The following is a 20,753-nucleotide window of genomic DNA, read 5'->3' as shown; positions in this document are numbered from 1 at the left end:
CCTGATCCGTACGTCTTATTCCATACTTCTTCTGCGATGTTGTTTTTTTTTTCTCTTTCCTTTCCCCCCTCTCTTTTACTCCTTTGATTCTGTAACGCCATCTCACCGGCTTATTCTTGACTTCTTCGGTCTTGTCTTAACTTCTTTCTTTTCTTTACGGAACATTCATGTTACTATGGTATCACAGCAGACGGTTCCTCTACATAGTTCGAGAGTATAATGGAATAGATTCAAACTATCTAGTCGTTCGATGTCAGGCAACAGTGGTCATACAAGATATAGAAGCGAATGATGGTACTACGTATCCAGGCAGACGGGAGGTACTTTCTCATTCGAGGGTCACGGGAGGTTGACAGCCAATGATACGTTGGCAATGCATCGAGGCAGCCCCTAGGTTAAGCTAGTAGTAGTGCAGAGGTGGCGATATTCCATGCGCTGATGCTTTTGCAGTTACCGGTTCTCCCCAATCGCACGGTGACTCATAGATCGCGAGACGTCATGATCATGGAGCCACTTAGGAGCATAGAGTACGCACATAGCCTTGAGAAAGCGGTCTCGCAATAACTCTCCGGGGGGTGGGTGTATGAGTACTACCCACTACACCCGTACAGTAGTTGCAGGAGAAGCGCTGCACATCGAGCGGAGAGAGGTACAGAAGGCCTATCAGAGTTCGAGTACGGCAATATTTCGCACAAGTCATTGGTCATCACCGGAGGATTCTGTTGGGAGCAATGAAATTGACGTCCACTGAGTCTGCAGCTGTTGTTTGAGGGTTAGGATTTGCATGTGAATTTGACACCTGATTAGTACTCCCTCGACTTGGTTTCCTCCCAACTTTTTGAGTCGAAAACTCGCCCCCTAACCGCAAAACACTCCGCATTCTTAACAACAAACACTTCTTCTGGCATATCTAACGATCTCGGGCTTATTAGTCTAGAGTCCATATACTTCATTGCACTTGATTCAATCATTTCCCCGACGAGAGTTGCCCTCCCTGGCCCCTGCCGAGCCAATCTCGCGCCTCTATCTGCACCGCGTACTCCACCCCAGCGCCTCAACGAACCAATTTCCTCCTTCAACCTCGTAGGATTTGAGCGTCCGTGCAGCAACCCAGGTGAGAGAGCTTGTGGCACTCGCACACCTGCGTGTCTCGTTCAAACATCATCCTGAGCAACCCCTCTTTTCTTTACGAGACATTGCTTGCAGGATCGTCGCTGTTGCAACAGCAGGCGGAGGAGCTACTAGTACTAGTAGTTGTGTCGCCCTCGGTCACCCAGAACAGAGCCTGTGCCTCCCACCTCCTTAACGATCCCGCCGGTCTTGAATTTATAGAGTAACACTCTCCTCATTGTCGAAGTTCCACCACAGCTTCCCGCCCGTCATGTCTGACAACCCAACGATTCTCCGACCCCGTCCACGACGGGTGTTTGACCTCACTCCGGCCTCGACCGAATCATCTGAACCCTCAAGCCCTGCGGAACCCGCCAACCCAGACCTTTTAAACCCTAGGGATGCCGGGTCTACCAGTGTCAGTCGGACTGGCTCGATCATGAATCTGACGACCCCGACACTCTATGGTATCTATTCACCAACGGCATTCGAGGGTTCCCGGGACGAATCCAGTCCTTGGGGAACGGAAGCTCAAACGCCAGCTGTCGAAAAGCCAAACCCCCTCACGGTGCCGGAAAAGCCAGATCGGTTTACCCTCAAGAGAACACGGTCACGGCTCAGTCACGGGCTATTCCTTGGTGTGGTCTTGCCCCAAGCACTCAAGGCCGCTCTCTTGTTCAGCTTTGGCATTGTCTATGGGATCATTACAATCCACCTACACGAGAATCATTGGATTACACCGGTGAAGTTGGAGAACACCCACTACTACGGGTCATGGGAATACCTGGGATTCTGGGGTGTGGCTGGAGTCGTTTTGGGAAATGTGCTTCCTGGCCTGGATCTTTTCTCGGAGGACGTTACGGTTGACAACGCCAAGCAGTCCAGTCGGTCGAGCAGCGACGAGGAGAATGAGGAGCGTACTCTCTCGTGGGTTGCAGCGGTCCGCAGCGTTGGTGCCTTTGTTGGGGTAGCATTTGCTATGGTAAGCTATCCAAATTGCAAAACCTTTTCCCACCAGCCTTGTTGATTGACTGACATTTCTGTATAGCGGAGGACCCCTTGGCAATCGACTACTCAAGCATCGGCGACGCTCGCTCTCGCAAACCCCGTGCTCTGGTATCTCATTGATCGCACCAAGACAGGCTTCTTCATGTCTGCCATCGTGGGAGTAGGTGGAATGGGAATCGTATTGGCACTCAGACCGGATTTAGTACCGTCTTCTACGGGAGCATCCGCTACCGCGATTCCCGCTCTGAACAGCACTTTACGGGATCTCGGATTGGGAACGGGTATCACGCAAGAAAGCCTGGCAGTCAGCACTTGGGTTGCCAGTGTTTTGTTCAGTGCGTGTGTTTGCTTCGGGAACATTGGTCGCCAACTAGCGATTTTTGCGCGCAGGGAGTCCCTCCAAGCATAAGTCAACATGGCACCAGCATCGAACTTTTTTAATCCTCTTTATTTCCCAATCCCACTCATTTGAGCGTCTTGACAGGTTTTCCTCCATGCGCCCTCCTCATTTTTTAAGGCTTTCATTTATGTCATATTACTCGGACTTGGTAGTGAACTGTGCTTGAATAGAGCCTCAGCCAGTGTGCTCATTGACAGAACATCACGGTTTCTAGACTTTTACAATGCTGGCACGGCCCTTCGTAGAGCTTCCCAACTACTACACAGGAAACTTACTACCAGTACTACAATGACCATAGCATGATCGGGTCCCGCGCAAGGCTAGATAAGAATCAAAGATAGAATAAAAAATAAAAATAAAAAAGGCGTGTAGAATCAATCATTGCAATCCCTTCCACTGAACTCGGAGAGTTCTAGAAGACACTGCACCCAAGATCGACACCCTGCGGTTTGCAGTTCCTCTCCATTCTTTATGACGATTTCCGTACTTCATAGGCATCACCCCAATAGGGGATATCCTCGTAGGAACGCTTTTTGAAGAATGTTGATTTTGCGTTGTTCATATAGAAAGAAAAAGAAAAGGAGAGGAAATTGCGGCCGAGCTGAGCGCAGTTTTGTACCTCGTCCGTTGTGGTGGTCCGTGCTGCTCATCATGTGATCTACGCGGATTTTTCATTTTATGCCGCGTCTAGATGAGTCAGCTGTGACTGCATGGCTCAGTATACTACTACTAGTACTACTAGTAGTAGATTACATAGTACCGATTTCGTCCTAGTTTGCTGGGAGCTGCCCCGCTATGATGTGATTGAAAGACTAAACTCTATCGAGCATGTTAGTCATAATCCCTCAAAGCTCACTGACTGCCTCAGGCATGCGCATCCGAAAGCGGCGCCTGAACCCCGCGGAAAAGTCCAATTAGAAGGTCCGTATAGGAAAGAAGATCAAGCAGGTCATTAACCAGGAATCGATCAGAACTTGATTGAATCAGTGTGAGTTCCAGGAGGCAACCGTCAATTCCGTTCTTACCCTGCCGTCAGAAACAGACCGGTTCTTCAGGTAAATAAGCATCTTCCCTTCAGTGTTTGTTGTTGTTCTTGTTCCCCGGTTGTGCCCCTCCGACTGCTTGCGGTGTTGATTGTGGAGGGGTCGTGGGGATAAATTTTTCCCCTCCTTCAATTTTCTTTCCCTTTTTTTTTCCTTGTCTTTCTAGTGTCTGACCTTGACGTGATCTAGTGTCTCTCGCGATTGCTGTCTCAAAATGTCTCAACAAAAGTCAGGTAAGACAACTGAGTCCATCTTTGCAGTCTGGAACTGCATTGCTTGCCAGCAAGTGTGGATGTGGTCCGAATGCTTCCCCACAGTTGACATTTCTGTTACTCTCATGAATATCGAGGCGCTCATCAGCTGACACGCGATATTTCCCACAGCTATCCTCTCCGTCTATGACAAGACCGGGCTGCTCGACCTAGCCAAGGGTCTGGCCAAGAACAATGTCCGTCTGCTCGCCTCCGGTGGCACTGCCAGGATGATCCGAGAGGCAGGGTTCCCTGTCGAGTGAGTTCTTTCCTCTCTCTCCACACATACCTATCAGATAAGATGACAATTGGTGAAGCTAATATATCGAGCCTACAGGGACGTCTCTGCTATCACCAATGCTCCCGAAATGCTTGGTGGCCGTGTCAAGACCCTTCACCCCGCTGTTCACGGTGGTATCCTCGCTCGCAACATTGAGTCCGATGAGAAGGATCTGGCCGACCAGAAGATCTCCAAGGTCGACTTCGTTGTCTGCAACCTTTATCCCTTCAAGGAGACCGTCAACAAGGTCAATGTCACTATCGAAGAGGCTGTCGAGGAGATCGATATCGGCGGTGTGACCCTCCTCCGTGCCGCGGCCAAGAACCACTCTCGCGTCACCATCCTTTCCGACCCTCAGGACTACCCCGAGTTCCTCAAGGAGCTCGACGCCGGCGAGATTACCGAGTCCAGCCGCAAGTTGTATGCCCTCAAGGCCTTCGAGCACACCGCAGACTACGACAGTGCCATCTCTGGTTTCTTCCGTAAGCAATATGCAGGTAACGGCGAGCAGCACATTGCTCTGCGTTACGGTACCAACCCCCACCAGAAGCCTGCTTCGGCATACATGCTCCAGGGCAAGCTTCCATTCAAGGCTCTGAACGGCTCTCCGGGGTACGTCAACCTGCTTGACGCTCTCAATGCCTGGGCTTTGGTCAAGGAGCTCAAGCAGGCGCTGGGCTACCCCGCTGCGGCTAGCTTCAAGCACGTTTCCCCCGCTGGTGCTGCCGTCGGTGTGCCCCTGAATGAGAAGGAGCGTAAGGTCTACATGGTTGATGATATCGCTGGTATCGAGACTTCTGGTCTGGCTCAGGCTTATGCTCGTGCCCGTGGTGCCGACCGCATGTCCAGCTTCGGCGACATCCTCGCTCTCAGTGATGTCGTCGATGTGCCCACCGCCAAGATCATCTCTCGTGAGGTTTCGGACGGTGTCATCGCCGCCGGCTACTCTCCCGAAGCTCTTGAGATCCTCTCTAAGAAGAAGGGCGGCAAGTACCTCGTGCTCCAGATGGACGAGTCCTACGTCCCCGCGGCCGAGGAGACCCGTACTTTGTACGGTGTTCAGCTCTCTCAGCACCGCAACGATGTGGTGATCTCTCCCCAGAAGACCTTCAGCACCATCGTGACCCCTAAGAACCTCCAGAGCCTTCCTGACTCTGCTTTGCGGGATCTCACTGTGGCTACCATCGCTCTGAAGTACACTCAGTCCAACTCTGTCTGCTACGCTCTCAACGGCCAGGTCGTTGGTCTGGGTGCTGGCCAGCAGAGCCGTATCCACTGCACTCGTTTGGCCGGTGACAAGGCTGACAACTGGTGGATGCGCTTCCACGACCGTGTCCTCAACATCCAGTGGAAGAAGGGAACTAAGCGTGCCGACAAGGCTAACGCCATTGACTTGCTCTGCTCGGGTAACACCCCTCGCAATGAGGCCGAGAAGGCCGAATACGAGCGTGTCTTCGAAGAAGTCCCTATTCCTTTCACTCAGGAGGAGCGGGAATCCTGGCTCGAAAAGCTGAGCGAGGTTGCCGTCTCGTCCGATGCTTTCGTACGTCATCTCCCTGGTTTTCTTACGATTGGTAAAATCTCCCTTGCTGACCAGCTTGACACTAGTTCCCCTTCATCGACAATGTTTTCCGTGCAGCCCGCTCCGGCGTTAAGTACATCGCTGCTCCCAGCGGTAGCCAGAACGATGGCCCTGTCTTCGAGACTGCAGAGAAGCTTGGCATTACTTTCGTCGAGCAGGGTACTCGCCTCTTCCACCACTAGGTCATTTCCTTTATTTGATATGAGATAGTCCAAATTTTATGCTAGTATTCATGTGACGACGTTAGTCTATTTTCTCATGACTTGATACCGAGCACTCTTGAGTGCAATAAAAGAACTGTTCCATTAGGTGTGCAATGCGGTTTCTTGTGCAAGCTGATGGTTGGTCGAGGGCTACCCGGAGTCTACAACAGTATAGGCCCTCGTTTGTTTATATAACCCGATGGATGCTCGATCCTGAGCAGTATGTCCATGTATGGTGTGTGCATCGAGTGAATCAGTATGTCAAATACATTTCTCTAAAAGGAAAGGGCAAAAAAAAGAAGAGAACAACTGCTCCCACGCGGATTTGAACCGCGGACCTCATGATTACTAGTCATGCGCTCTACCAACTGAGCCATAGGAGCTGGATTGTTGATATCAAGTTTTTATTAAATTATATAATAGAAAAGGCTCTAACTTGCATACTTAGCGACGTCACGTTGATGTCTAAGATACATATACTACTAGGGCATATACGAGCTCTTATTCCGGAAGTTGGGCAATTTTCTCGGACATCTCCAAGCGGATGTCGGTGTGGCCCTAGAATAATCTGGAACCTATCTCTCTACTTCCCGCTACCTGCCACTCAGATTCCCGCTTTTCTGTTTGCCCCAGGTCTTTTAAGAGTGTATATCCATTTGGTGGAGCTGTATCGATTAGTATGGTAACAGTATGCTGTGTCCCACGTTGGCGTAGACGTGAGGTTGGCAGGTCTCCTTAATGGGTACCATGCTAGCCGGTGGTGGCCTGACCTCGTTCGGGTGGCATTATTCAACTACTTGTATATATGCGTACTGCTACATAGGAATTTGAGTAGATGCTTCCAGCTTCCGTGGTCTTTGGTCAACCTCAGAACTATAAACATTTGGCTACCCACGGTTCAGTCACTACTAGTACCGTCCATATATATATATCTGTCCAGTATAATAAAGCTGGGCCCGTTGCATGGGTATAACATTTCAGAAAGGACTTGAGAGTAGGAAAATCTGTACATGTACTGTGAGTGGTGGCAGTCAAGATCCTAATAAGGTGAAAGGTTATATTAGTAGATCATCGGTGCCTCGCATTCATTTTGTATGCCTATACCCAGCTTTAAAGGGTATGTAAGAGCCAACACAAATAGCACCGGAATGTATATTTAATTAAGAAATGCTCTCTTCAACAATCAGCTCCTATGGCTCAGTTGGTAGAGCGCATGACTAGTAATCATGAGGTCCGCGGTTCAAATCCGCGTGGGAGCAGTTGTTCTCTTCTTTTTTTTGCCCTTTCCTTTTTTTGCCCTTTCCATTTTTTTCGGTACTTAATAACATACTTACTGCTAGCCCGCAAACCACAGGGCATCCAAACCCAATTGCTATATTCCCATTCTCAGTTATAATCCTAGGCGTCAACGAAATGCCCTCGATAGTCTGCTGTCAATCAATGCCCCTATGTTCTTTGTATTTATTTGATCGGGACTAGAACTCAAATCCTGCATTTGGGGTAGGATTCTGTCTTATGATGGGGACCTCGGCCGTTGAAAAAAAGTCACTTTACATGGCTGCGTTACTTGCATGTTGTCTATAGACAGTAAACAGCGGCTTAGGCCCCAGAAGCTCCCCCCCGCATGGAGGGAGAGCAGACCCCGGGCTCCCTTCACTTGTCCCCACGCTCTCATCATCCCTGGACCCGCCCCTATGGCCTGCGGATCATCCCGGAATGCAACACCACCAGCGCGAACTACTAGTAGCACACTAGACTACTGCAAATGCACTCGAAGACTAGGACCAGAACAAATCTAGACTGAGTCGCGGTCTCTACGAGTGCTCCTGATGGTCAATTAATCTGTGGCATGCCGCCTTGAATGAGGGGTAAGTGGATAGTGTATAGGGAGTCCCCAATTGGACGTGGCGGATACACTGGCACGTTGGACTCCTGCAACAGTTCCTTAGATTCATGTATACAATCTCGTATACAACTACCAATCGGACTGGGGAGTTGCAGCGGCATCCTTCATTCTCAGTTCATGGATCTTGATCTGTATGGGCCAGCTTCCCCGCACACATTGTACACCATACATTATACGATCGGTACTTACTGGATTGTTCCATCATAGGAAGCCTGCATCACGCAAGAGTTAGTCACTGAGAACCTCGCTAGTGTCAACTTCACATGCAACTCTCCATCTCCTGGTGACATGGATGTAACCTGAGTTTATTCTCGGAATTGCCGTTGGCGCGAGACGTGGAGATTTGAACTCATACCGAGAATGGATGATGTTAGAGGAAAGACATGTATGGGTTTCTTCAAGGTGTCAATCGTTCTTTAATTGACTGCGGTCTAGGCTGGTGAGTAAGTAGCACCATCAAGGTTGTGCTTCCCGTCGAGGGTAAAATACGAACGTTGGCCTGACCTCGTCCTTGAGATTGACACCTTTCGCGCGGCATGGTGATTGCTCCGCCATATGATGAGCAGGGCCACTGTTGGCACAGACACACACAGCCTACTTGAGAGTGTAAATAGATAAACCTCGACTTGTGGTAAATTGAGAAGGGCAGAAATAGCCTGCGCGTGTCAAAGTGCCCATCACCATGAGATAAATGATAAGAAGATGTGGGGGAAAACGGATTACCTACTGGCTACATCTGACCACAGGGCAATAAAGACAGCACAACCCGTGGGCAAGTTCAAGGGGACTCTGCTTTCTGTCATTCTACTCGTGGGGACTAATAGGGATTACCAACATAGGCCAAAGTGTACGATAAAACAAATCAGATCCATTAACGAGAGGGGCAGACCGAGGGCAACGCTGAACGGTCTTCTGGTCAACCGCCATTAGTATAACCTAGGCATCACATATCAGCAAGGTGCGGTACAAAAAGAAAAATAACAACCGTCTCCATATTGCAATGGCAGGCCCTGTAATTTCAAGCTAATGAAGGGACCATTGTCGGTTTGCTTTTTTAGAGTTGCAGCATCTTCGATGGGCTTCTTCACAGCAGAGATCATCATCTCAGCGCACTAACTCTCCACCCTCACCCGCCAGTGAGTGACGCCCCTAGGAGCTAAGGAAGCACTTTGATTGGTGCTTAGGATATTAGACGGAGTATCGTGTGAGTAGAGTGGTTCGATGTGTCTCAAATTGCCCTCGGTAGGTCATAGTTCCCCCTCTCGTCTCACCAAATTAACCCTCGCAGGTTGTTGGGGTAGTCTTGAAATCGGGGCCTAGAAAGACAAAACGAAAATAAGTCCAAAACATGAGCCCGCTAGTGTTAGGGTGATTGCTTGGACTGGAGTCAGATCACTAGTCGCTCGGCCCTAAGCAGGATGTGGAGGATCAGCAGCCAACAGACTGATATTTTCGACCACTTCCTTCAGCATCACCCCGGGCTAGACCGTAGACCCTGGACGCAACCGCTAACCAGCTCTGGATAGTAAATTGTCGGGCACCAGTCAGAGAATGTTAGCGGGCGGTTGCAGTTCTTTTTTCCAGCAATTAGTGGTTGGCCGAGGCGCAGCTGAAGAGAAGTCACCATGTGATATAATATGATCATGGTACGTCAACGAACTATGAACAGTGTCCGTACGAACACACCACAGAACAATTTGCGAACAATTAAGATAGGGCCCTTCTATTACGGACCTAGATCGCTCGTGGTTGCCTTTGAGACAATCAACAAGCAGAAGCGGACCTTTGGGAGCGTCATCGCCTGCTGAGCAGTTCAAATCACCCGAGATTCAGTTTTACCTAATGGGGCTGGCTGGTGTGATTCTGTTTTGCATGGTGCTAATCATAGTCTATGCAGTTATGGCGACTAGAAGTCAAATTGTCCACCATCCACAGAGAGGTTGCTTGTTCATACCCCGCAGGACATCGTGGAGTCCTCCGAATCGTGGGATTTCAACGGAAGAATCAACATGGAGAAGGGGGGCTTCTGTCTGCTCGTCTAAAGTTTGGGGTATAAAAGGGGGGTCGAATACCCTCTTTTTTGGAATCTTGAGAACTAAGAATAATTCTTTCAGACACACAGTCAGCCCGAAGAAACCTTCCGTGCATTCAATTTGACCTGAGCACAATGCTTGCCAAACACGTCCTTGCTGTTCTTCTGTCCGTTGGCGCTTCCGCCATCCCTTTTGACAAGCGAGATGCGTCCACTGTTCTCGCTGATTTTGGCACACTCTCGACCGATCTGTCGGCCCTCGGCTCTGCTATTTCGAGCTTCGATGGAACGCTCAATGGTGCCTTGGCTGTCCAGCAGAAGGAAGGTGAAGTGGAGACAGCATTGAAGCAAACCGTCAGCGATGTAAAAGCATCTACTGCATTCAGTGCCGCTGACAGCACAAGTGTGACCAATGCTGTGACTGGTCTGGAGCCTAATATTGTGACAGTTCTCAATGATCTTGTATCTAAGGTGTGTTGTCCCCAGCTTTGAATCCTTTCAAGGGATAGACCACTGACAAGATTGATAGAAATCCGGGTTTGACTCTGTTGGAGTTACCAGCATTGTCGTTTCGGATCTCAACTCCCTCCATGATCTTACTGGTCAGCTCTCAACTGAGCTCCAGTCGAAGGTCACTTCAGGTGACGCATCCACCATTTCTGATGAGGCTGCGCGTCTTGATGCGGAATATCAAAAGGCTATCGCTGCCTATTCCTAAATCAGGGTACCATGTAGGCCCCGTACCAACGGATCGACGAAGGATGCGAATAAGCCAAACAAGCTGGGCAAATGTCATTCTGTAGGAATTGGGCTTCCTTTTAGCATAGTTCTCACGCTATTGTGAAAATAGAAAGTCAACTTAGTGGATTAAGAGGCCGAACTTGTGATCGTCTTTCCTTTTCACCTCTCTAACCCCAAACTTTACGTCACATGGCGTGTAGGTTCCGCTAAGTTCCTGATGGATTCCAGGATGTGTAACCAATACCATATTCAGTTCCGAAGCTTTCAACTTGAGGACTCCATATACTCTCGTTTTAAGGTATAATCAGTTCAGAGTTGCGACACAGGTATAGAAGGGGGGGTTATATTGATATGTTACTGAATGTCGCTTGAGACCATCTGCTATTTGGAGTTTCTCCGCATTTATAGATCTGATTAGGGTTGGAAACCTGCCTCAGGCGGTGAATTACCCAGTATTTATGCGTGAAAGTCATTACTTGATCGGGAAGTGTTACCGTCAATCCACCATCCATCTTAAAACCGTTGCGGGTAACACTGACGATAAGGCACTATATTTCTGTATACCTATTCTAGACGCGGGGTATGGGTGTTTTATTCCCTCTCCATTTCCTCCTATCCAGTGTCTTTCTTATCCTTTTAGAAGAGAAAGAGAGGGTGTAGAGAATGGAATCAATTGAGTTTTTGTTCCCGGGGCCCTCAACCATGGCAACCCATGGAATGTGCATACTCAACCACATAAACCCTCGAGTGCGCGCGTCATCACTGGACCAGCTTGAATGAATACAACGAACAAAACTCAACTTGTGGAGGTACCCAAGGAGCGATGAGTCCTTTGCTTTCTACAGACTGCATGAGAATGTAGCCGGCTACTTTCATCTATCTGCGCAGGTCCACACGGTACACCTGGGAGGTCATCAATTGTTCGAGACCCTATTTTCAATAGGGCACATGTAATGGTGCTGTTCCCCTAAAATGCTGCCCTAGTTAGACAGTGAATTCCCCTGACGTATATCACCCCTGAGACAATACATGTAACTGAATCTGTTTTCAGTAAACGGTAGATTATAATCCGTGGAGTGTGCCATCGATTTCTATATTCTTTGACGTCACGATGTAAGCTCGGGACGTTCGGGAAGTCGAGACTCGACATTATACCACACAAAGAAACAAAAGAAATATGGGCAAGAGCAGTTCCCCCGAGAGATTCTCTAGTCCACAGGACGCTAACTCCCGAGTTCAACTGCGAAATACACCATAACAATGGTCAAGGCCTCATTTTTCTTAATCATACTATCAGGCGGCAGCTGCAGTGCCTTGAGTCTCTGCGCAGGTCGATATTATTGTCCCTGGACGGGGCCGGTACAAAGCGCATCAGAGCCCAAGGAGGATGCACACGTGTATGTTGGCACCACCAGGTTGAACCTGCGTTATATCCTGAATAGCTCTGTCTAGTATTTGCCTATCAATGAACTGACGTGCCTATTAGTGCCGCCATAGAACTGCCGAAGCAGCAGGTACACTTTTCCGGGTTACCAGATCCAAATAAGATTGCCCAGGAGAATCCTTCGCATAGCGAAACATCGCCGCTAGCCACATTGTCCGACCGGCGCCAAACCGACGTGCTACATGGCCTAGAGGAGGAGACTGCTCGACATGACCGCACCTGGGCTTCGAGGCATGTCATTGTATCTTTCAGTTATGTGAATTGCGCCGTACTAACTGGCTTGAAATAGCGGGAATGGATGGAATGCTCGAGTGGAATTAAAGCTAAGGTAAATATAGACCCGTTAAGGATCTGTGTACCCGGTTAACATAGGTTCTAGACCAGGGAGCCGGGTGATGTCCAGTCTAGACTGGGTTACTCGATGGGAGAAAGCAATAGACTGCCTCTCGTCAAAGGAGCTTGAGAATGTGGATATGTATGAAATGGATGAGCTTGCCCTTGCAGCCTTCTGGGACCGGGTGTGGGGATGCTATGTGCCATATGCAGGTGGACGTGACGAATGAATGAAGTTATGATCCTGAAGGATTTGTGATGAAGCTTACAATTGAGTTTTGTAAGATTATAAGGGTAGACTCTATTTCATTTGTGAGTAGTTAAGCGTGTACGGTGTACCCCCTCTGCCCTGAAAGCCATGTCATCGCACTGCCAAGTAAGGGCGCACTACTAGTAGCGTACAAAGCAATTGCAAAGGAGTCAAGTACATATAGCTTCTTTCACGTCCCATATTTCTTGGACATAGCTATAAGACTGGTAGTAAAGTGAGCCATATTGAACTGACTCTCTGCAATGGGTGAATGGCAGTAACTTGGGTTCAAATTCATTGTTCGATCAGCAGTTGAATTCTTAGTCTGGAAACAAGACAATGGCTTCGACCTTTCATTGATGGAAATGATGCTCGTATAAGCTTTATGTGATTGCAATGAAGAACTCCCCTCCTGTTTTCGGATTCAGATTCAATTCTAATTCATAAAGATCTGTGTTTTTGGCCGCCCAAAGCAGGGCCAGACCATCTCTAGCTGCCCCTGGCTGCACGTGACGCCCCATAAGCGACACCTCAGCAACGACGGCCGCGCCGGTCTCCTGAGGTCACTTCCGCTTCCCCAGTCTATCATCAACTTACCCTCTCCCTGTTTCAAAGCCTCCTTTCCCTCCCCCTTCTTACTTCTTTTCCTTCCTTCCGTCTTTAGCTTCAATTTTAAATTTCTTTTCTTTCTCTTTCCTTATAACCCGGTGGAATTTATTTGCGTGGCGTTTCGTCGGTTGGGTGAGGTCGTCCTGCGGCCTACGTAAATATGGCTCCTCTCCCTATCAAGTTTACGGAGCTTATTAATGTATTCTCCGACCCTTGACTTAAATACTATCAGAATAGTGATAAGAGGCTGACATGTTTTCCTATACTTGCAGTTGACAAATGCTGAAATTGCGGTATGTCTTGTCGCACTGCCAGCTCGTGGTCTTTAAGGCTGCGGTGCTAGTCGCGCCCAATCATACCCACCCTAACTGTTGTCAACATCTACTTACGTTGCTATTTTTACCAGCCGGCATCGATCGGGTTCAACTCATGTGTAAGTCCCACACACATATTACACCGTTGCCCCTCAATTGATCTACAGTGTGCTAATTGCCCCCCTCCCCGCAACAGACTCTAGAATCGGATCACTATGTCTGCGTTCGGCAAAAGCTCAATGAAGAGGATAAACCTCAAGTCATCATCATCAACTTAAAGAACAACAATGAAGTCCTCAAACGGCCAATTAACGCCGATAGTGCTATCATGCACTGGACCCGAAACATCATCGCTTTGAAGGCTCAAGGCCGCACAATCCAAATCTTTGATCTGGGGGCGAAACAGAAGCTGAAGTCAGCAGTGATGAATGAGGATGTTGTTTACTGGAAGTGGTTCAGCGACAAGTGCTTAGGTTTGGTAACGGAGACGTCCGTTTACCACTGGGATGTCTTCGACCCTACCCAGTCCCAGCCACTCAAGATCTTCGACCGACTCCCTAACCTGAGCGTACGTCATTTGCATCAAATACATATATAAACAAGCGAATGGAACTGGAAAACTGATATATTGATGTTTCATAGGGGTGCCAAATTATCAACTATCGCGTTAATGATGATGAGAAATGGATGGTAGTGGTTGGAATCAGCCAGCAGCAGGGCCGTGTTGTGGGCTCGATGCAGCTGTACTCTAAGGAACGCGGGATTTCGCAATTCATTGAAGGGCATGCTGCCGCCTTCGCTTCGATTCGAGTCGAGGGTTCTCCTTTGGAACATAAACTCTTCACCTTTGCCGTTCGGACCCAGACCGGTGCCAAGTTACAGATTGCCGAAATTGACCACCAAGAACCGAACCCCCGATTCCAGAAGAAGGCTGTTGAGGTCTATTTCCCCCAAGAGGCTGTCAATGACTTCCCGGTCGCGATGCAAGTATCTCGGAAGTACGATGTTGTGTATCTTGTCACCAAGTATGGCTTCATCCATCTCTATGACCTCGAGACTGGTACCTGCATTTTCATGAACCGGATTTCCAGCGAGACCATTTTCACTACCGCGCCCGACTCAGATTCGGCTGGCTTGGTTGGTGTGAACCGCAAGGGTCAGGTTCTGTCCGTCAGCGTGGATGAGAACACCATTGTTCAATACTTGATGGAAAACCCTGCTATGTCTGGGCTTGCAGTGAGGCTTGCCTCCAAGGCTGGACTTCCCGGTGCGGACCACTTGTACCAGCAACAGTTTGACAACCTCCTTGCCCAGGGCAACTACTCCGAGGCTGCTAAGATCGCCGCAAACTCGCCCCGCGGGTTCCTTCGCACTCCGGAAACCATTAACCGTTTTAAGAACGCTCCTCAGACCGGACAGCAAATGTCTGTTATTCTCCAATACTTCGGAATGCTTTTGGATAAGGGATCTCTGAACAAATACGAGAGTGTTGAACTTGTTCGTCCCGTCTTGCAGCAAAACCGAAAGCATCTCCTCGAGAAGTGGATGCGTGAGGAAAAGCTGGAGGGCTCCGAGGAACTTGGAGATATCATTCGACCCTATGATATGAACCTAGCTCTGCAAATTTACTTGCAAGCCAATGTTCCTCAAAAGGTCGTTGCTGGCTTTGCAGAGACCGGGCAATTCGATAAGATTCTCGCGTACTCCAAGCAGGTCGGTTATCAGCCTGACTATACCCAGCTGTTGCAGCATATTGTGCGCGTGAACCCCGAAAAGGGTGCCGAATTCGCTGCCCAGCTTGCTAACGAGGAATCTGGTGCGCTGATTGACCTGGACCGTGTTGTGGACGTGTTCTTGTCTCAGAATATGATCCAGCAGGCGACTTCTTTCTTGTTGGATGCCCTCAAGGATAACAAGCCTGAGCATGGTCATCTGCAGACACGATTACTTGAGATGAACCTGGTCAACGCCCCTCAGGTCGCTGATGCTATCCTTGGCAACGAGATCTTCACTCACTACGATCGTCCCAGAATTTCCCAGCTGTGCGAGAATGCTGGCCTCATTCAACGCGCCCTGGAGAACACTGACGATCCTGCAGCCATCAAGCGTAACATCGTCCGCACTGACAAGCTGAATCCTGAATGGTTGATGAACTACTTCGGTCGTCTCTCTGTTGAGCAGACTCTCGACTGCATGGATACGATGCTGCAGGCGAACATCCGTCAGAATCTGCAAGCCGTTGTTCAGCTTGCCACCAAGTTCTCCGATCTCCTGGGTCCTGGTAGCCTCATCAGCCTTTTCGAGAAGTACCGTACTGCTGAAGGTCTTTACTACTACCTTGGAAGCATAGTCAACCTTAGCGAGGACCCTGAGGTTCACTTCAAGTACATCGAAGCTGCTACTGCTATGGGCCAGATTACCGAGGTTGAGCGCATTTGCCGTGAGAGCAACTACTACAACGCCGAAAAGGTGAAGAACTTCCTGAAGGAGGCCAAGTTGACGGAACAGCTCCCACTGATCATTGTCTGCGATCGATTCAACTTTATCCATGATCTCGTTCTCTACCTCTACCAGAACCAGCAGTACAAGTCTATTGAGGTCTATGTACAGCGTGTCAACCCTTCCCGTGCTCCGGCAGTGGTTGGAGGATTACTGGACGTTGATTGTGAAGAGAGCATTATCAAGAACCTTCTCTCTACGGTAGACCCAGCCGTTATTCCGATTGATGAGCTTGTCAATGAAGTGGAGACTCGGAATAGGCTCAAGCTCCTCTTGCCTTTCCTTGAGGCTACTCTCGCAACTGGTAACCAGCAACAGGCTGTGTACAATGCTCTTGCGAAGATCTATATCGATAGCAATAACGATCCCGAGAAGTTCCTCAAGGAGAACGATATGTACGACACCCTGACTGTCGGCAAGTACTGTGAGAAGCGCGATCCGAACCTGGCCTATATCGCGTATAGAAAGGGTCAAAATGACCTGGAGCTCATCAACATCACCAATGAGAACGCCATGTATCGGGCTCAGGCACGCTACCTCGTTGAGAGGGCTGATACGGAAATCTGGTCTTTCGTTTTGAGCGAAAACAACGTTCACCGCAGGTCCATGGTTGACCAGGTTATCGCAACCGCGGTGCCTGAATCAACGGAACCTGACAAGGTTTCCGTTGCTGTCAAAGCCTTCCTTCAGGCCGATCTGCCTGGCGAGCTTATCGAGCTGCTGGAGAAGATCATCCTTGAGCCATCACCTTTCAGTGACAATGGCAGTTTGCAGAACCTGCTTATGCTCACCGCTGCCAAGGCTGACAAGGGCCGCCTGATGGATTATATTCATCAGCTCAACGAATTTAGCCCTGATGAGATCGCGGAAATGTGTATCTCGGTCGGCTTGTACGAAGAGGCCTTTGAAATTTACAAGAAGGTCAACAACTACATTGCTGCCGTCAATGTCCTTGTTGAGAACATTGTTAGCATTGATCGTGCCCAAGAGTTTGCTGAGCGTGTTGAGTTGCCGGACGTATGGAGCAAGGTTGCCAAGGCACAATTGGACGGCCTTCGTGTGTCTGACTCTATCGAGTCGTACATACGTGCTGGTGACCCCTCGAACTACCTCGAGGTCATTGAAACCGCAACTCACGCTGGCAAGGACGAGGATCTCGTGAAGTATCTTAAGATGGCCCGTAAGACCTTGCGGGAGCCCCCCATTGACACTGCTCTGGCGTTCGCCTATGCTCGCCTTGATCAGCTCCCGGAGCTTGAGGACTTCTTGCGGTCGACCAATGTTGCGGATGTTGAGACATCTGGTGACAAGGCTTATGAGGAAGGTTATCATGAAGCTGCCAAGATCTTCTACACTAGTATCTCGAACTGGGCCAAGCTTGCCACAACCTTGGTACACTTGGAAGACTACCAAGCTGCAGTGGAGTGTGCTCGCAAGGCCAACAGTGTCAAGGTCTGGAAGCAGGTCAACGAAGCGTGTGTGAACAAGAAGGAGTTCCGTCTTGCCCAGATCTGTGGCCTCAACCTCATCGTCCATGCTGAGGAGCTGCAGGATCTTGTCCGCCAATACGAACGCAACGGCTACTTTGACGAACTTATCTCTGTTCTGGAGGCCGGCTTGGGCTTGGAGAGGGCTCACATGGGTATGTTCACCGAGCTGGGCATTGCGCTCTCCAAGTACCACCCTGATCGGGTCATGGAGCACCTCAAACTCTTCTGGTCGCGTATCAACATCCCCAAGATGATCCGTGCTTGCGAGGATGCCAACCTCTGGCCAGAGCTGGTGTTCTTGTACTGCCACTATGATGAGTGGGACAATGCCGCATTGGCGATGATGGAGCGTGCTGCCGACGCCTGGGAGCATCACTCATTCAAGGACATCATCGTCAAGGTCGCTAATCTTGAGATCTACTACCGCGCGCTCAACTTTTACCTGCAAGAGCAGCCTTTGCTCCTTACCGATCTGCTCCAGGTTTTGACCACCAGGATCGACGTCAATCGTGTCGTGCGCATTTTCCAGTCCTCGGATAACATCCCCTTGATCAAGCCCTTCCTCCTCAACGTCCAGACCCAAAACAAGAGGGCGGTGAACGATGCCATCAATGATCTCTTGATCGAGGAGGAAGATTACAAGACCCTGCGCGACTCAGTGGATAACTACGACAACTTCGACGCTGTGGAACTGGCTCAGCGCCTTGAGAAGCACGAGCTGATCTTCTTCCGTCAGATCGCTGCGAACATCTATCGCAACAACAAGCGTTGGGAGAAGTCGATTGCGCTTTCGAAGCAGGACAAGCTCTACAAGGATGCAATCGAGACCGCAGCGCTGTCGGGAAAGGCCGAGGTGGTGGAAGAGCTCCTTCGCTACGTAAGTTTTTGTTCTACCCTAATCGTGGAAGTGTTTTGCTAACCCTATCCTAGTTTGTGGACATTGGCAGCCGGGAATGCTACGTTGGCATGCTGTATGCCTGCTATGACCTTATCCGTCCCGATGTGATTATGGAGGTCTCGTGGCGCCACGGCCTTCACGATTTCACCATGCCCTACATGATCAACTTCCTGTGCGAGCAGACGCGTACGATCGAGATGCTCAAGAAGGACAACGAGGAACGCAAGAAGCGCGAAGTCACACAGAAGACCGAAGAGGACAACACACCGATTTTGGGTGGCTCGCGACTGATGTTGACCCAGGGTCCAGCGGCGCCCGTGCCAAGTCCTATGCCGTATCAACAGACCAACGGGATCACGCCGCAGGCTACCGGCTTCCGCCCGTTCTAGACACGTACGCATCTTACGCCTCGTCCGTTGAAGAATTTCTTTTTTTTATTTATGTCTTTATTCCCTCTTCCAATAGGGTTTCGTGTATGTATAGCATAAGCCATGGATGATCTGCCGTTGATCTTGGTGAGACTAAAAACCGGAGAGGGTCGTAGAGGATGTCCACCAGGGGTTCTTTTACAGACTTTTGATGGATCGTCATTGACGCCTGGTTGTCTATTATCTTATTCCATAATTCTCTCTTCCTTTGTTTCCTTCTATGCCCATCCCCTGTATTTGATAGTCCTCGAAAATTCTTGATGATGAGCCGTGCAGTACGCTCACGGGAAGCATTTGTTAGTTAGTTAATGGTATTGTTTTCTTGACGGGACGATGTTGCCCCATGGGGGGTTACACCTTATCCTGGCCGTTAGTAGGAGGGTAATGATCCCACAAAATTTGTGGAGACTCATAGTTAGTTCCATCGATGGTACCACATCGGTGGAAAGGAAGGAGAAGAAGGGTAAGCCGGTTAAAAGAATGGACGGTGGTGGTCTGGATGGGAGTGACCTTAGCCGTGGGGTGGATAAATTAGGAGGGATGAATGGACGGAGTAAATGAAGGTAAGAATAGATGTCCTGAATGGATGGACAGTCGGAGGAGGAGACGGAGAAATGGATGGATCAGACAGCCATATATGAGATGCGACGCTGGCTGCAGGAGCAGGTGCATTATCTCGAAGATGCCCAGACGGCGCAAAGCTGACGTTGGACTCGGTGTGACGGTTTCGGTAACCTTTGCCAAGGGAACCGTCACGGAGAGCGAATTCTGGCCGAGATTTGGCCAGGTCACGAGAGACGAAAAAACGGGGTGGAGAGCATGAGGTCAAGGTTGAAGTCTGCTCTCCCACTAACCTCGGCCCAGGCCAAAACGAGACGTCCGGAAAGCGTTCTCCGGGGGTGGGTTTCCATTTGTAGATCCCTTTGCCTAAGCCCATCTGCAAATTTCGGCATCGCAGCTTGCATCTGGCATTCTGGCCCCTCCCGCTTTCGCCTATCTTCGGCCATACGCGATCGTTTTGAATAACGCGAACCCTCTTGAGGCAACTCGGCCATTTTGATTACCATTTCTTATTTCCTGTTTCTGTTCCCGTGAGACATTTTTGATTTTAGTTTATTCCATTCGATTGCGTTTCACTTTCCGGTTTCTTCTTTTTCTGTTACTTCACTTCCAATTCTTTTTCTTGTGCCTGGAGGGAATTAGCCCGAGGACCCGAGGTACGGACAGAGCAAGAAAACGTCAGGTCCTGAACCTCCCGATTCAATTCGGCAATCTTAGGATTTACGACGAGGGAAGCCATTGGAGGAAGCTTAGTTTATGGGGATGGTCTGGGAGCTGAGGAATAGACCACGGGCATCGTTGCCGGTTAATTATTGATTTCACTATCTTGTTTTATCTTCCTTTGCCGAGAATTGATCGCCCGTATGGATTGGGATCATGCGGATAAGAAAAAAAACTAGAGAAAAAAAAGAAAAAAAAAAAAAAAAAAGAAGGTAAAAACTATGACATTGCATAAATGAAGGATCATCCATTGGCCAATGATCTGGACCAACAGGAGTTCTGAATGAGAATGTGGGAAATCATCTACCTGTATAGGTAGTAGTATTGGGCCAAGAGTTATAAATGAGATTAGCATACAGAATTGGGAGCGGAGGGGGAAAAATAAAAAATAAAAACGAAATTAAAGAATGGTAAAATAAATTTCAACGGGTGGTTACCTAAACAAAGAAACAAGAGGTTGGTCCCCATCACTTGGTAAACATTATGGGGAAGTTCCAGGTGAAAGACACTATCCAGGAGGGAGGGGGAATTATTTGCAGACTATGAGAGTGGGGACCGTGGGACGTCATCCATGGCATTGGAGTGGTATTCTTGGACTATTTGCCCTTGGCACCTGGGAGGTGTGACCGGTGTGCCGGTGAGATCAAGAGG

The 20,753-nt window shown here is 49.3% G+C and overlaps 4 protein-coding genes across 4 annotated transcripts; all 4 read left to right on the top strand.

Moving 5' to 3' along the window:
• Positions 1-1,381: 1,381 nt before the first annotated feature.
• Positions 1,382-2,527, top strand: ABOM_003716 (INSIG family protein; the record flags this gene model as incomplete). The annotated part of the gene is made up of 2 exons (XM_022530846.1): positions 1,382-2,092; positions 2,159-2,527. 2 exons carry the CDS (start codon positions 1,382-1,384, stop codon positions 2,525-2,527), a joined length of 1,080 nt encoding a protein of 359 aa, XP_022390763.1.
• A 1,248-nt stretch (positions 2,528-3,775) lies between these two features.
• Positions 3,776-5,856, top strand: ABOM_003715 (phosphoribosylaminoimidazolecarboxamide formyltransferase/IMP cyclohydrolase; the record flags this gene model as incomplete). Its single annotated transcript, XM_022530845.1, has 4 exons — positions 3,776-3,794; positions 3,945-4,071; positions 4,150-5,635; positions 5,701-5,856. The coding sequence occupies 4 exons, from the start codon at positions 3,776-3,778 to the stop codon at positions 5,854-5,856; spliced, it is 1,788 nt and encodes a 595-aa protein (XP_022390766.1).
• A 4,094-nt stretch (positions 5,857-9,950) lies between these two features.
• On the top strand, positions 9,951-10,533 carry ABOM_003714 (cell wall mannoprotein 1 family protein; the record flags this gene model as incomplete). Its single annotated transcript, XM_022530844.1, has 2 exons — positions 9,951-10,286; positions 10,345-10,533. The coding sequence occupies 2 exons, from the start codon at positions 9,951-9,953 to the stop codon at positions 10,531-10,533; spliced, it is 525 nt and encodes a 174-aa protein (XP_022390765.1).
• Positions 10,534-13,352: 2,819 nt separating this feature from the next.
• On the top strand, positions 13,353-18,782 carry ABOM_003713 (clathrin heavy chain; the record flags this gene model as incomplete). Its single annotated transcript, XM_022530843.1, has 5 exons — positions 13,353-13,391; positions 13,465-13,485; positions 13,703-14,074; positions 14,149-18,372; positions 18,426-18,782. The coding sequence occupies 5 exons, from the start codon at positions 13,353-13,355 to the stop codon at positions 18,780-18,782; spliced, it is 5,013 nt and encodes a 1,670-aa protein (XP_022390768.1).
• Positions 18,783-20,753: the final 1,971 nt, after the last annotated feature.

The sequence above is a fragment of the Aspergillus bombycis genome (assembly GCF_001792695.1).
Source record: "Aspergillus bombycis strain NRRL26010 chromosome Unknown contig00026, whole genome shotgun sequence".
NCBI lineage: Eukaryota > Fungi > Ascomycota > Eurotiomycetes > Eurotiales > Aspergillaceae > Aspergillus > Aspergillus bombycis.
This window is presented reverse-complemented; position numbering and strand designations above follow the sequence as displayed.